The sequence below is a fragment of the Furipterus horrens genome, unplaced genomic scaffold (assembly GCF_987537825.1).
Source record: "Furipterus horrens unplaced genomic scaffold, mFurHor1.1.pri manual_scaffold_10, whole genome shotgun sequence".
In the NCBI taxonomy this organism is placed as follows: domain Eukaryota; kingdom Metazoa; phylum Chordata; class Mammalia; order Chiroptera; family Furipteridae; genus Furipterus; species Furipterus horrens.
Window position 1 is genome coordinate 85,255,060 of NW_028327180.1, and position 11,901 is coordinate 85,266,960.

Consider the following 11,901-nt stretch of genomic DNA (forward strand, 5'->3'; position numbering starts at 1 on the left):
CACCTATCCACTACAGGCTGCCACACTAAAAACATCCCCAAGAGACAATGTCAGAGGGACATAGATGGGGGAAAAAAACTTGAGACAATGAGATGCAGAAATCATTCCAACTCCCCTAAACCACGGAGGATTGGGCTTCAGCTAGAATCCTGCTCAAGGCCAGGGTTCCCAGTCTCTGTAAGGCAGAGAAGGCAGTGGTCTAAAGCAGCAGTCCCCAACCTTTTTGGCACCAGGGACTGGTTTTGGGAAGACAATTTTTCCACAGACCGGGGTGGGGTGCAGACAGGAGGCCAATCTCAGGCAATAATGTGAGTGAAGCTTTGCTCACTGGCCTGCTGCTCACCTCCTGCTGTGCGGCCCCATTCCTGACAGCCCATGGACCGGTACTGGTCCACGGCTTAGGGGCTTAGGGACCCCTGGTCTAAAGAGAGCCAATGACTTCCAGGTGAATCTCCTGGAATTACGTGTGCTCCAAGATGACACATCCAACATACAGAAATTACCCAAATCAGAGAAAGTGCTGAAATGCCCTGTATCCTGCCAAGTGTCCCTGAGCCACACAGCCTAAATCTCCCATCACTGCCCTAAGAGGAGGGACTAGCCAAAAACAAAGATTTTTCCTTTAAAACTCCTTCTTTGGGTCCATGAGTCAGAAACACCCTCAGGGACAGTCGGCTCGATTTTCCTCTTACACACAAGGCCCCTGAAATCCAGTGCATAGTCCAATTAGATGTTCAGCTCATACTAAGTCACCTGCGGAGACATTCCACTTGACCCTCAGACTGGTGCTTCTGTTTCTGGAACAATTCTCCCACTGGGAAAGAGGCCTGAGCTTCGGCCAGTCCTTGTGTCCCCCTCCACGACCCGTATCGTCTCCTTGAGTTCTCTGCTGCAATTCGGTTTTGAGGCAGAACGTTCTGTGGTGCATTGTACAGCAGCCGGTCCCTGAGCACACACTGCTGAGGAAAGCCGCCCCCACAACCCTTACTTCTGCAGCATCTGCCTTGCCAATTATTAGTACAATGGGCCAATTTTCATCCTGTGTTGCTCTTGGGGAAAATATGCAGGCTAGGGAACTGGCCTAGATTGGAAATGGAACAGCAGGAGCTGCCAATTAACATGAGTTCCTTTTTTGCATCCCCTAAAGAGGTTAGTCTCTAGGGAGAATTTATAAAAGGCATAATCCCAGGCCCTCTAGGAACTCCTTAGATGCCTCAGATCTCTTGGAGCTGGGATGAGTGTCAAAAGTCACTTGGTCTAACTCTCTGTCAAGTGCTTGAATCCCTTAGATGACCTCATCAGCTTCTTCCTGAACACATCCATGTTTGAGGAACTCACCACTATCCACGGCAGGGCATTCCACCTTTCGACAGTGGGAAGGTTTTCCTTTAGTTGAATCAAGTCTGTCTCCCCATAGCTTCCTTGCATTGATCCTGTAAGTGAGCCTAGCCATCCATGCAGTCTTCACTGCCAGGTAATAACCAACCACTCAGGAAAATGGTGCACAGGCCAAAACTATACGTGTTGGAAAAGCACATGATAAAGCCCCCTACAGCAGAAAGTCTAACTGATGAAAGAGGGGTTGGACTTTTCCCATGGCCCTGAAGGGCAGCCTCAGGTTACAAGGTCAGCAGGTGGAATGCTTGCAGCAGCCTGTAAAACTCCAATTGTACACACATCAGAAAATGTGTGGAGTTCCTGTGGAATGTAGAGAAGAGCAGAAGCTGTAGCCTTTGCTACGTAGGAGTTCACACCCTCACCAGGAAGATAGGAAGGAATGGAAGCATTTGGAGAACAATGTAGCTTGGTCCTTATTTAGGAGGCCCTAGAAAATGCACAGCGCAATCTCCGTGGGAGAGACTGGTGTTATGGCCAAAGGCCCTGGCTTCTCCCTAGAACTTTGTGCGTGTGCCATTTCAAAAACCTCCAAGTTTCTCTGCCTCGAGCCTGGCTCAAACCTCCTCAGGAAGACTCACACAGGCTCCACATTCCTGGAAGGGATGTTAGCTCAGAAACACAGAGGGACTCTGGGACAGTCCCGCATTACATGGGAAGAGCAAGGAAAAAATATGAAAAAGAAAAAATCTCCTTCCACATGACAGAAGCAGCAAATAAAACAGATTAAGGAGAACAGATAAGGGGGAGAGGGCTCATCACCATAACAACAAGCCCAACAATTCTGAAAGATGGAATTTTTGTTTTTCTTTTCACCTGTCATTCTTCTCAGTACTGTCACTCTCTGTCCCTCCCTCCCTGTAGAAGACAAGTTGTGACTTTTTCACTCCCACCAACAAGCTGCTTGGCTTTTGGGAATGCAGCTGCTATGGGATGGGAGGAAAATGTGGTCCCCTATAGGGGTGCTCAGAAGATTCAAATTCCATCTTTCCCCTTTCCCTGGGCATAACTGAGAAGCTTGTAGCTTGCCCATGAAACATGAAGATAGATGTTTTTACTCAAGTCCATACGGAAGTCCTCTCTTGTAGAAACAAGATGGGCCAGAGGAGGAATCAGAGCTCTGGTCTTTAAATAAAAGGGATTATTGTCCGTGCCTTAGGATACCCCACAATATTCCAACAGAGAGAGTCAAAGAGAGTCAGAAAAGGCAGCTGAAAAGAAGACCATGACCTGGGGCCTTCTTAGAAAGAACTAAATTTGATGCTCTCAGAAAGCTAACAGCACACATAAGGGAAATCACAAAACCTTGCCTACATGTAAACTCTTTAATCACATGGACGAAGAAGACACCAACACCAGCACTCCACCCTTATACCAAATTTAGATAGTTGTGTTACATGTAAGTATGCTTTGTGATATTAGTGGTGATAGGACCCAGGTGCCCCCTTGATCCCAGAGTGTTCCCCAACCCCTGCTACTACTACAGAATTGCACTGACATAAAGAAGAATCAGTGGCACTGTAAGAGGTGGCAGTCCCCATACCATCCGTTTCCCTCTTTGTTTATATTGGATGTGTCCCACACACAGATACACTGTCACCTTCATGGTCCAGAGACCTCCTTCAGAAGTGAGAGATGTTCTTTCTCCACATCCAGACATAATCAAATGCTCAGGCATTGGACCTTCCTCCTTCTGCAGTTATATAGAATACGCCCTCTACCATACGAATATCTAGCCCTACTTCCTTCCTAGATATACCAGAAGTGAACACTCCACCTTCTACAACCAGGAAGGCAGATGCCTCCTTAGGTTTGTTTTTTTTCTTTTAATAATAACAAGAAAACATGTCCACAACTCCCTTATCCTTGAAGGCAATCTATAACCAAGGTGAACTTGAAAAGACCATGAGGAAGGAAGGAGAAACAACCTTAGTGGTCAAAGAGGCATGGAGCACTTCAGCTATTGAAAGGCTTGTCAGCTTGTGAAATCAGCAGGACTCGTTCCTTTCTTCCCAGCCTTGTGTCTGCCACCTTCCCCAAGGCCTGTTCCCCATCCACTCCCTCTGAGCACCACTGTCACTACACCTCCTTTCTAAGGTGTGAGCTGATAATATAATACATTCACAGGCCGCCCCACCACACCCCTAGCCCTATCCATACAGAAAAGTTTTATGGGAACGTCCACTAACCATGATTCCACCAAGGACCCTAAATTACTCCCCAGAAGCAGAATTAGAGACTTCCTGATCAACAAACAGGGAGACATTTTGAGTGTTCTAAAAAATCATGCCAAGTGGGAATTTAATTGTTCGACCAACTCTTGAACCAACTACCATACTCATTGTTCCGCGTTTCCTTTATCAGACCTTTATACCGGAGCAGGAGAAGTTCTATTCCTTTGAATATGCCTTGCCAAGTATAACCCACATTCAAGCGCCATCTGCTTTAGCAATACAGGAAGCCACCAAAGGGGTATGCTTTAGATAAACCTACAGCTCTGCTGGACAAGGTGCTTCTGGGGCAGGAAGTCATGCTGCAATTTGCCAGCCGCAGTCCCCAAGCTCGGGCCTGCTGAATCCTGTACAATGCACCAAGTAGAACTAGGGCAGAGGTCTACGACTTGGTCAACCCTCCCACATTCTAACAGGCAGATGTGGAAGGAATCCCTAGGGCAAGACACTTGACCCTTTGCATAGCTCGCTACATCCCCAGTTTAAAAAAAGGAAAAAAAAGTATCCAGTGTCAACAACCAACCCAGCCGTGGTGTGCACCTGTACCAGCTGCGGCACGCGTTTTACTTTAATTCCATGAGAAACTTCTCGCACCTGAGCAAACAATATAAGCAAAGGTGGTAGAGCCATCATGACATCTGAGGATGGGTATTCAGGACTAAAAATGTTCTGCCTGAGTCACAAATTCCACTATGCAGTCTTCTTCTCTCTCTGAGCCATTACCTGTCCCCATGACCAGACGTTTCGTTCAGCTGTTCTCACCACTTGGGAAGATGTGATCCCTCAGTCCCCACTTTTGAACCCTACTGGAGGTGACAGGATGTAGGGATCATCTCTGATGGCCTTTCTCAGGCTCCACAAAGTAAGCTCTGTCACCTCCTATTGGACTTGGGTACTTGTCCCCAGGTCCCTAGAAATTACGCACCCTGCTCCATGACCCTCTCATCCAAAACCAGCACAAGATCTTTTATCTCAGGCAACAGATTTCTAAATTCAGCCACCTGAGTCTGCCTACAGTGTGTTTTAGCAAGCACCTCCAACAGAAAAATGACACCAATTAAGCACAATTATTAGGATTCAATAGAGCCATTTTTCTACCTCAGTGCCTTTTTACTATTCTAAACACCTAGTTTTTTTTCCCCTAAATTAGGACTCAGAGCAGTAAGTTAAAGGTATATATTGGTAGATCTTTATTATATGTACAATAACTGTCTTATTAAATTGAAATCAAATGCACCTCTAGGGGAAAGTTCATTTTAAGTACCAACTCTCAGAAAAATGCTCAGAGACATAAACAAAAAGCAAAGTAAATGCGCTGCTGAGCAACAGACAGGTTAGGGGCAGGAACTGAGCTGAAAATGAAGGGACAGTTTTCTGAAAGAAAGGGGTAAGCTCAAGCGTACAGACCTTGGTCGAAGCTACCCTAAATTTCCTGTGGCATGTCCCACCCCAGAACAGGCATTAGGGAGAGGGGAAATGTAATTACAAATTAAACATAATCAGGGAAGCTTAGAAAACTGTTATACACACACATATATACACCCATTGGGGGGAGGGTGTTTAATACTTTGTCAGTGAATAAAAAGCCTTTCCAACTATTATGAATGTTAAAGAGGGTGATGGGATTGAGCGTATGTGTGTAAAAATGCTGTTGGTGAGATAGTCTTTAGCCTCTTGGCTCACTTTACTCTGTTCCCCTCCCCCCCTTCCCTCCTCCTCTTCCTAGGACAAGACAAGTGCTCTGAGCCTCAGCAATGTGGCAGGCGTGTTCTACATCCTGATCGGAGGACTTGGACTAGCCATGCTGGTTGCCTTAATCGAGTTCTGCTACAAATCTCGTAGCGAGTCCAAGCGAATGAAGGTGGCATCGTCTTCCCAGGCCTTTTACCTAACCTGTTGTGTTGCACAGATGGGTTTCCTGGGAGTCCCTCTACTAGAAAGGGTGGGAGCAACAGGAGGTTGAGGTCAGCCTAGGCAGGGTGCAGAAAACTGCTGTGAGGAAGGAGACTAGGAAAAAGGCAGCCGTGAAGACAATAAATATAAGGCCCGAGAAAATAACTCCTTCAGCCAGAGATGCGGCTCTGTGTTAAAAGTTAGGAGTTGAAGTGGACAAGGAACACAGTATGAGGCAGGAGTGATCACTACAAAGGTAGATGCTTGCCCCAAATATAGGGGAGAGGGTGTCTACGTTCTGCAAAGTGGGTGGTCTCGCCATGTTTGGTGAATTAGGTTTGGGGACAGGGCTGGGGCAGGTCAGAAAGGCTTCCCTGAGAAAGTGGCGTTTAACAGACCTGAAGTATGAAAGAAATGAACCACGGGAAGAGGTTGGCCGGCAAAGGAGGCACAACAGTGTCAGAGACACAAACACCAGAAATCAGAAAAAGACCAGGGAGACCAGGGTACAGGAAAATTGAGAGAAGAGAAAAATGTGAGAGTTGGGGACTCAGAGAGGGATCCAGGCAACCAGAATATTTATGTATAATTTAAAATGTCATATAGTAGCAAAATTATATAACCTAAGAAAAACTCCAAACAGAATAAAGTCTCAGATCATCCACCTCTTCCCTCTGCCTGGGAAAACCAGAACCTGACTTCTTTGCCGATGTGAAGGACAACCAGGGTCTTTATTATTCACCACCTTGCTCCCAAAGGAAAGTAATCAGCCTCTCCCACGCCCAGGAAAGCCACTGACCTTTCATAATTGCATATGACTGTGCTGACATGGGCCGTGTTTAAGCTACGGCAATTGAGGCTTTGCACATTTCCGTGGAATTAATGAGCAGCTGAGAGGCTTGATGATGCAGGGGTGGGGTACGAGGTGCACCCACCACAGCAGACAGTCACACGTGCTAGGATGAGGTCATTACTGAGGTCTGAGCTTTTATTAGGGTGTTCTATGACGTGCAGAGGCTGGGCAGACTTTTCTCATGAAAGCAAGCTGCTGAGAACTTAGGATGTGATCACTATTAGGGAAATGAAATGAGTCTGTGAAGAACCAACTTTGAACTTTTCACTCACCCTTTTCTCCCTGAGTATCAACTTCAAAATAACAACTCTAAAGATAAAATTTAAGAATGGCTGGTATGTCAAACATGGACAAGGGAGAACCACATTGCCCAGAGGAAATGGCATCCGCTTAGCTACAAGGAGTAAGAAGAACCACAGTTAAAAGGCTCTAGACCCCGTAACTGTGAGCTTATGCAAGTCAGTCATAAGCCTTCAGTTTCTCTGATAAGTGACTGCCATAAACTAGATTACTGTATCTGAACTTTGCTTGTATATTAGAACCCCTGGGGAGTTTTTAAAACTCAAGGTGTCCAGGTCACCTGTCAAGTCAGGTCTCAGGCTTCTGAGTGTTTTTCCCAAAACTCTGCAAGTGATTCCAAGGTGCAGCCAAGTTTGAGAACTAGTGATCTAGTCATCTTTAGCATTGCTTTCCACTCCAGTGTCATGACTCTATTCGTCTCTTCTCCTGAGACGCCATAAATGCATATAAAGGAAGCCAGTAAGCAGGCAATACCCACCACCAACAGGTGTATGAAGTCACTGACCTCTGAGAAGCCCTCTGCTTCCTCAAAAACCAGTTCTCAATGGCATGACCTTGGGGGGATTTAGCTACAAGCCGGGCTAAGTTCTCTCACACTTCGATAAGCATCAATGTTGACTGTGCCACCCATATTCTCCTTTAAGGTAAATTTAACAAGTATCACCAACTTCAATGGAATATGATAGGAACGTGAGAGACCTTTCGAGAAACAAAGCCTAAGGTCATCAGTGTGAACTTCAAACTTTTTTTTTTTTACTTAAAGGAATGTGGCAGAGAAAAATCATAGAAGATAGACATTTCAAGCTAATCTATAGAAGGTTCCATATTTTACAGATGCATACAAAGTACTTTTCTTTTCAACATTTTTAAGTGAGAATAACCATTAATTCCTCATGTTTTCATTTCACATTTCCCCCATAGAGCATTACAGTGGTATTTATTTGGCCTTGACATAGAAGAATGCAATTCAGGTCAAACTTCCTCTTCAGTGGAGAACAACCAAGACAGAATATAAATAAACCAACTCTGGGGAGTTTGAGGAGGAGACAGAACCAGTGTGGGTAGAGCATCATATGGGGCAAATTTGTCTGAATTATTGATTTTAAAAATAAATAACACTGAAAAACATTGCCAGAATTTCCACCAATAAGAAAATACTCCCATCAAAGTATTGCAGAAAGAACAAAAACTTGGTCAAAACCACCCTGCTTATGTCTGTCTGGCCACAGAGGGTAGACACTCTTCTCTAGTCACTAAAATCATAGCAATATGCAAAGGAGAAGACCTAGGTGTTTGGGTTTTCTTAGATAAATTCAAGAATATTGATTAAGCATGTAACTAAAAGCTGGACACTTTAGGAGATAGTTAAGGAATAAGAAGACAGGGCCCTTGCCCCCTGCAGATAGTAAGCTCCCTTAAAGAAGATGAAACTTACATACCTGATGTAGAACCATTACAAGAGAATGTATAATCTATGAATACTAGTGTGAGGGGGGCTTCAAGAAGAAAGTGAGAACAGAATGCACCTTGAAGGAAATAGGGTTCACCTTAGAGAAAGAACCCTCTCCACTTAGAAACAATTCTTCTCCTTTATGTTGATTTCCACCAAGAAACCAAGCCCCACCTCAAAAATTCTATGAGTATCTCTTAATGGGAAGTTAGAGTGACAGGAAAAGATAAGGGTTTGGATTTCATGTAATGAAATTTCTTTCTTCAAAGGAACTCGGGACAGAACCCTTCCTCCTATCTAGTAGGATACGGTTCTAACCCCATGCTGTGTTCTTGAACACTCCACCTAACTCATCTGATCCTGGGGTGATTGTTGGAGTTCTTTTCCTATCTAGAATTCCAACATTCTAGAAATCACAAGCTTATTAGCACTGATCTGCACTGTCAACCTAGAAGTGCAGGATATACGTGCTGATGGGAAGCATTTGGTAGATAATGATCTTTGAGACTCATTCACACTTTTTTTTAGCACATGCCCCTTTCCAACTACATTTTACCTATTGCATTATTCAAATGAGTCCTCCATTGCTTTAACACATGCTGCTAGCAATAGGACAGCATTTCCCTGAAGTAAATCAGAGGTAGTTTTTCATTTTAACCCAACAATAACACACCCTTAATTTTTAACATTCCAAATATTTTTTCACCGTAGCATCACTCTTGCTAATAAAAGCCTTCAGATGAGTAGATAAACACATTTTATAAACATGGAGATTAAAAAGGTCTAGAGCTGTAAAGCAATAGGCACAGGGTCACACAACTGGTTGATGCCAGAACCGGAATGAAAATCCAAGTTTCCTAAACCCCATTTTCAGAGCTTTTACACTCAGTTCATGTTGCTACATTTATTATCATCAATGCAACCACAGAACTATTCCAACTTTAGAAAACAGAATGTAAGAACCAGAAAGGACCTTGGATATCACCCAGTCCAGCAAGCCTCATTAAACAGAGAACATGAGGTCCAGAGAGAGGATCAGCCTTGTCCAGAGCCATGAAACAGTTTGGTGGATTCATGGGAAGTCAAAATTAGCATTACAGATTAGAAAAGGAGTTGGATGGGGAAAAGGATAGGGGTGATGTTTTAAGTCCAATGTTGACTCATTCTCTTTGCCAATCATTGCCAAGGACCCGGGGAAGAACCCCACGGTCCTCCTGAAAAGGGTTTCTGTTTGATCCCACAGCAATCCATCAACGAAGCCATACGGACATCGACACTCCCCCGAAACAGCGGGGCAGGAGCCAGTGGTGGCGGTAGTGGAGAGAATGGCCGAGTGGTCAGCCACGACTTCCCCAAGTCCATGCAATCGATTCCCTGCATGAGCCACAGTTCAGGGATACCCTTGGGAGCCACAGGATTATAACCTTATAACCAGAGCAGATGGAGACCCCTCGGGGAGCAGGCTCAGGCTCCCCCAGCCCCATCCCTCACCCTTCAGTGCCAAAAACAACAAAATGAAACGCAACCGCCACCAACCACTGCGACCACAAGGAGGAGGATTCAACAGATGTTCCCGAAGAATTGAAAACCATTCTACTATCCCTTTTCCTTTTTTGATTTTCTTTCATGCTTTTCTGTTGCTGCGTAAGGATGATAAGTAACACTGAACTGCAATAAGGGGAAACAACCCTGCCTGATAGAGCCTGCGTCTCTGACAGTGGAGTCACCAGAACACTAATGAGGAAACTGTACCATTTTCTTTTAATTTGGTTGCTAATGTGTCTTAGTGTGTGCAGTTTTTTTCTTACTAACATTCATGGTTTGCAGGTTCTGTTAGGCCCTTTCCTTCTCCTTACTTCTTATTCCCAACTCCCTACCCATCCCTCTTCAGTTTTCAGATTGGAGATTCAAGATTCGTTGCACCTTAAAAGCAAGCAAAATGGGAAAAAGAGCAACCTCCAAACTAATTCACCAAGGGAGCTCTCCAAGGTACCCTCTGCTCCGTGGCCCCAAGCCATGGATGGAGACTGAGGTCACTGAAGAAGTGAGCTTCAGTCCCAGACAAAGGACTGCCTGATTTAGTTGAGAATGTGGGTGAAAAGCAACTCCGACCAAAGGTGGCGGAGAGGGCAAAGGCAGGCGTGCACTCAGAGGAGGACTCATGAAATTATTGCTGGAAGCTGAGATAAAGCTTCTTTTAATATGGAAGCGCCATCTCATCGGCCTTAGCTGGAATAGTATATCTCTTCACAGCGTCAACCCTAGCCCTGACAAATGTGCCCTTCTGACCACGCTCAAGCCCAAAGGCACTCTGGTGGCTAAAGGGCAATTGGCCTCCTGAACCAAGGAGAGACTTGGGAACCACTGACAGCCAGGAAGATAGCACCCATGATTCTTGCTCCTCATTTGCTTAACATCTGAGCAGGAGCCCCATCGTGGAATAGACTCTCTTTCTCTTGGGAGCCTCTATACGGGGAAAATGCTATGCAAGCTAAGTGTAAAAGAAAGGTGATGAAAGAATTTTAGAAAAGGAAGCTTCATCAAAGCCTACAAACAACAGAACTTTCCATGGTGTTCCCTCTCTTGGATGTGAGAGGCTGACTCAGAGGACTTGGATTTTTATGTCCATATGAAACTGTTATTTTAGCATGTGGCCAGATCACACTCTGTCATCTTTAGAAAGTAAAATACCCAAGGCTGAATTATTTGAAGGAGAAAGGGAGATGGGTTAAATTGATAATGACATTGGGGTCCTTTAGATCCCGGATCCCAACTTTTAAGCCAGGGAAGCAGACCCTCCCCCTGGCTCAGACAGAATGGAGATGTCATATTCCAATGATCAGAATCAATACACCCAGGACTGTGACTACAAAGCTGAACTAAAGCAAGACTGGAGAGGTGGCAGGGCTCACAGAGAGAAGCCCAGGCTGACTGCAAATTCGGTTGGGAGGGTGCTGTTTCTAGCACGTGGCTTTCTTGGAGATTCCAACTCCAGTTCTTGGTGCAATTGGCTTCCAGCTCTCCAGCAGCCACTCTCCTAGGTGCATGAGTCAGTGCGTACTGTGTGTCATTAGCTTCTATTGATAACCATATTTTGGCTTGTTCCCTTACCCCCTACTTCTATCCAGTCTTCTCTGCTAGGGGTTATCATTAGCGATTGACAAACTAAAGGTTTTGGAGCCTGCCTATAAGTAGGCACAGCATGATTGGTTTCATCTGTGGATTCTCTCAGTGGACACCCACCATCTCTATGTCCCTCCCATTCTTCTGCCATAGCAAAGAACCATTCCAAAATCAAACTCTTTGCCCTCTCGCTCAAGTGTTGTTGTTCAGTCTCTCGCGTGTCAATGTGGGCATGGTACGTGAAGCAGGACCCTCAAGATGGATTACCACTTTTCACTACTGCCAGCTGATGCCCTCCCAGCCCCTGCCCTCTCACCAGATTTTTCTCAGCCCTTAGCCTATCACTGCAGAATCTGGTATGACCCGCCATTAGGGAATCTGCATTTCAGAGGAGTTGGAAATAACCCTCTACCATCAACATGCTTCTAAGACCTTTTGCCTTTGGCCTGGCAGGATGCCTCTCCAGCTACTGAGCTCACCAGTAACATGTTCTGATAGGGAGAGGCCACTGTTGCTAGAAATGAGTGTCTATGCTATGTGGGGGTCCAAGACTCCAGTGGAAGATGCTTTTCATCAGTGGAGGAGTGACGGGAAAAACAAAATCAAGAAAAAAGTTAACTCGTATTATGTATTTTTACTACACTTTTCTTAAAAAT

The 11,901-nt window shown here is 45.1% G+C and overlaps 1 protein-coding gene across 2 annotated transcripts in view; it reads left to right on the plus strand.

Annotated features, from left to right (window-relative positions):
• The window catches only part of GRIA1 (glutamate ionotropic receptor AMPA type subunit 1), a 281,186-nt gene extending 269,796 nt beyond the window's left edge, over nt 1-11,390 (plus strand). For both annotated transcript variants that reach the window (XM_090288461.1, XM_090288460.1), the window contains exons 15-16: nt 5,353-5,487; nt 9,345-11,390. In XM_090288461.1, the coding sequence (XP_090144587.1) occupies nt 5,353-5,487; nt 9,345-9,545 (336 nt within the window). In that variant the 3' untranslated portion in view covers nt 9,546-11,390. The remainder of the gene's footprint in view (nt 1-5,352; nt 5,488-9,344) is intronic.
• The last annotated feature ends 511 nt before the right edge of the window (nt 11,391-11,901 follow it).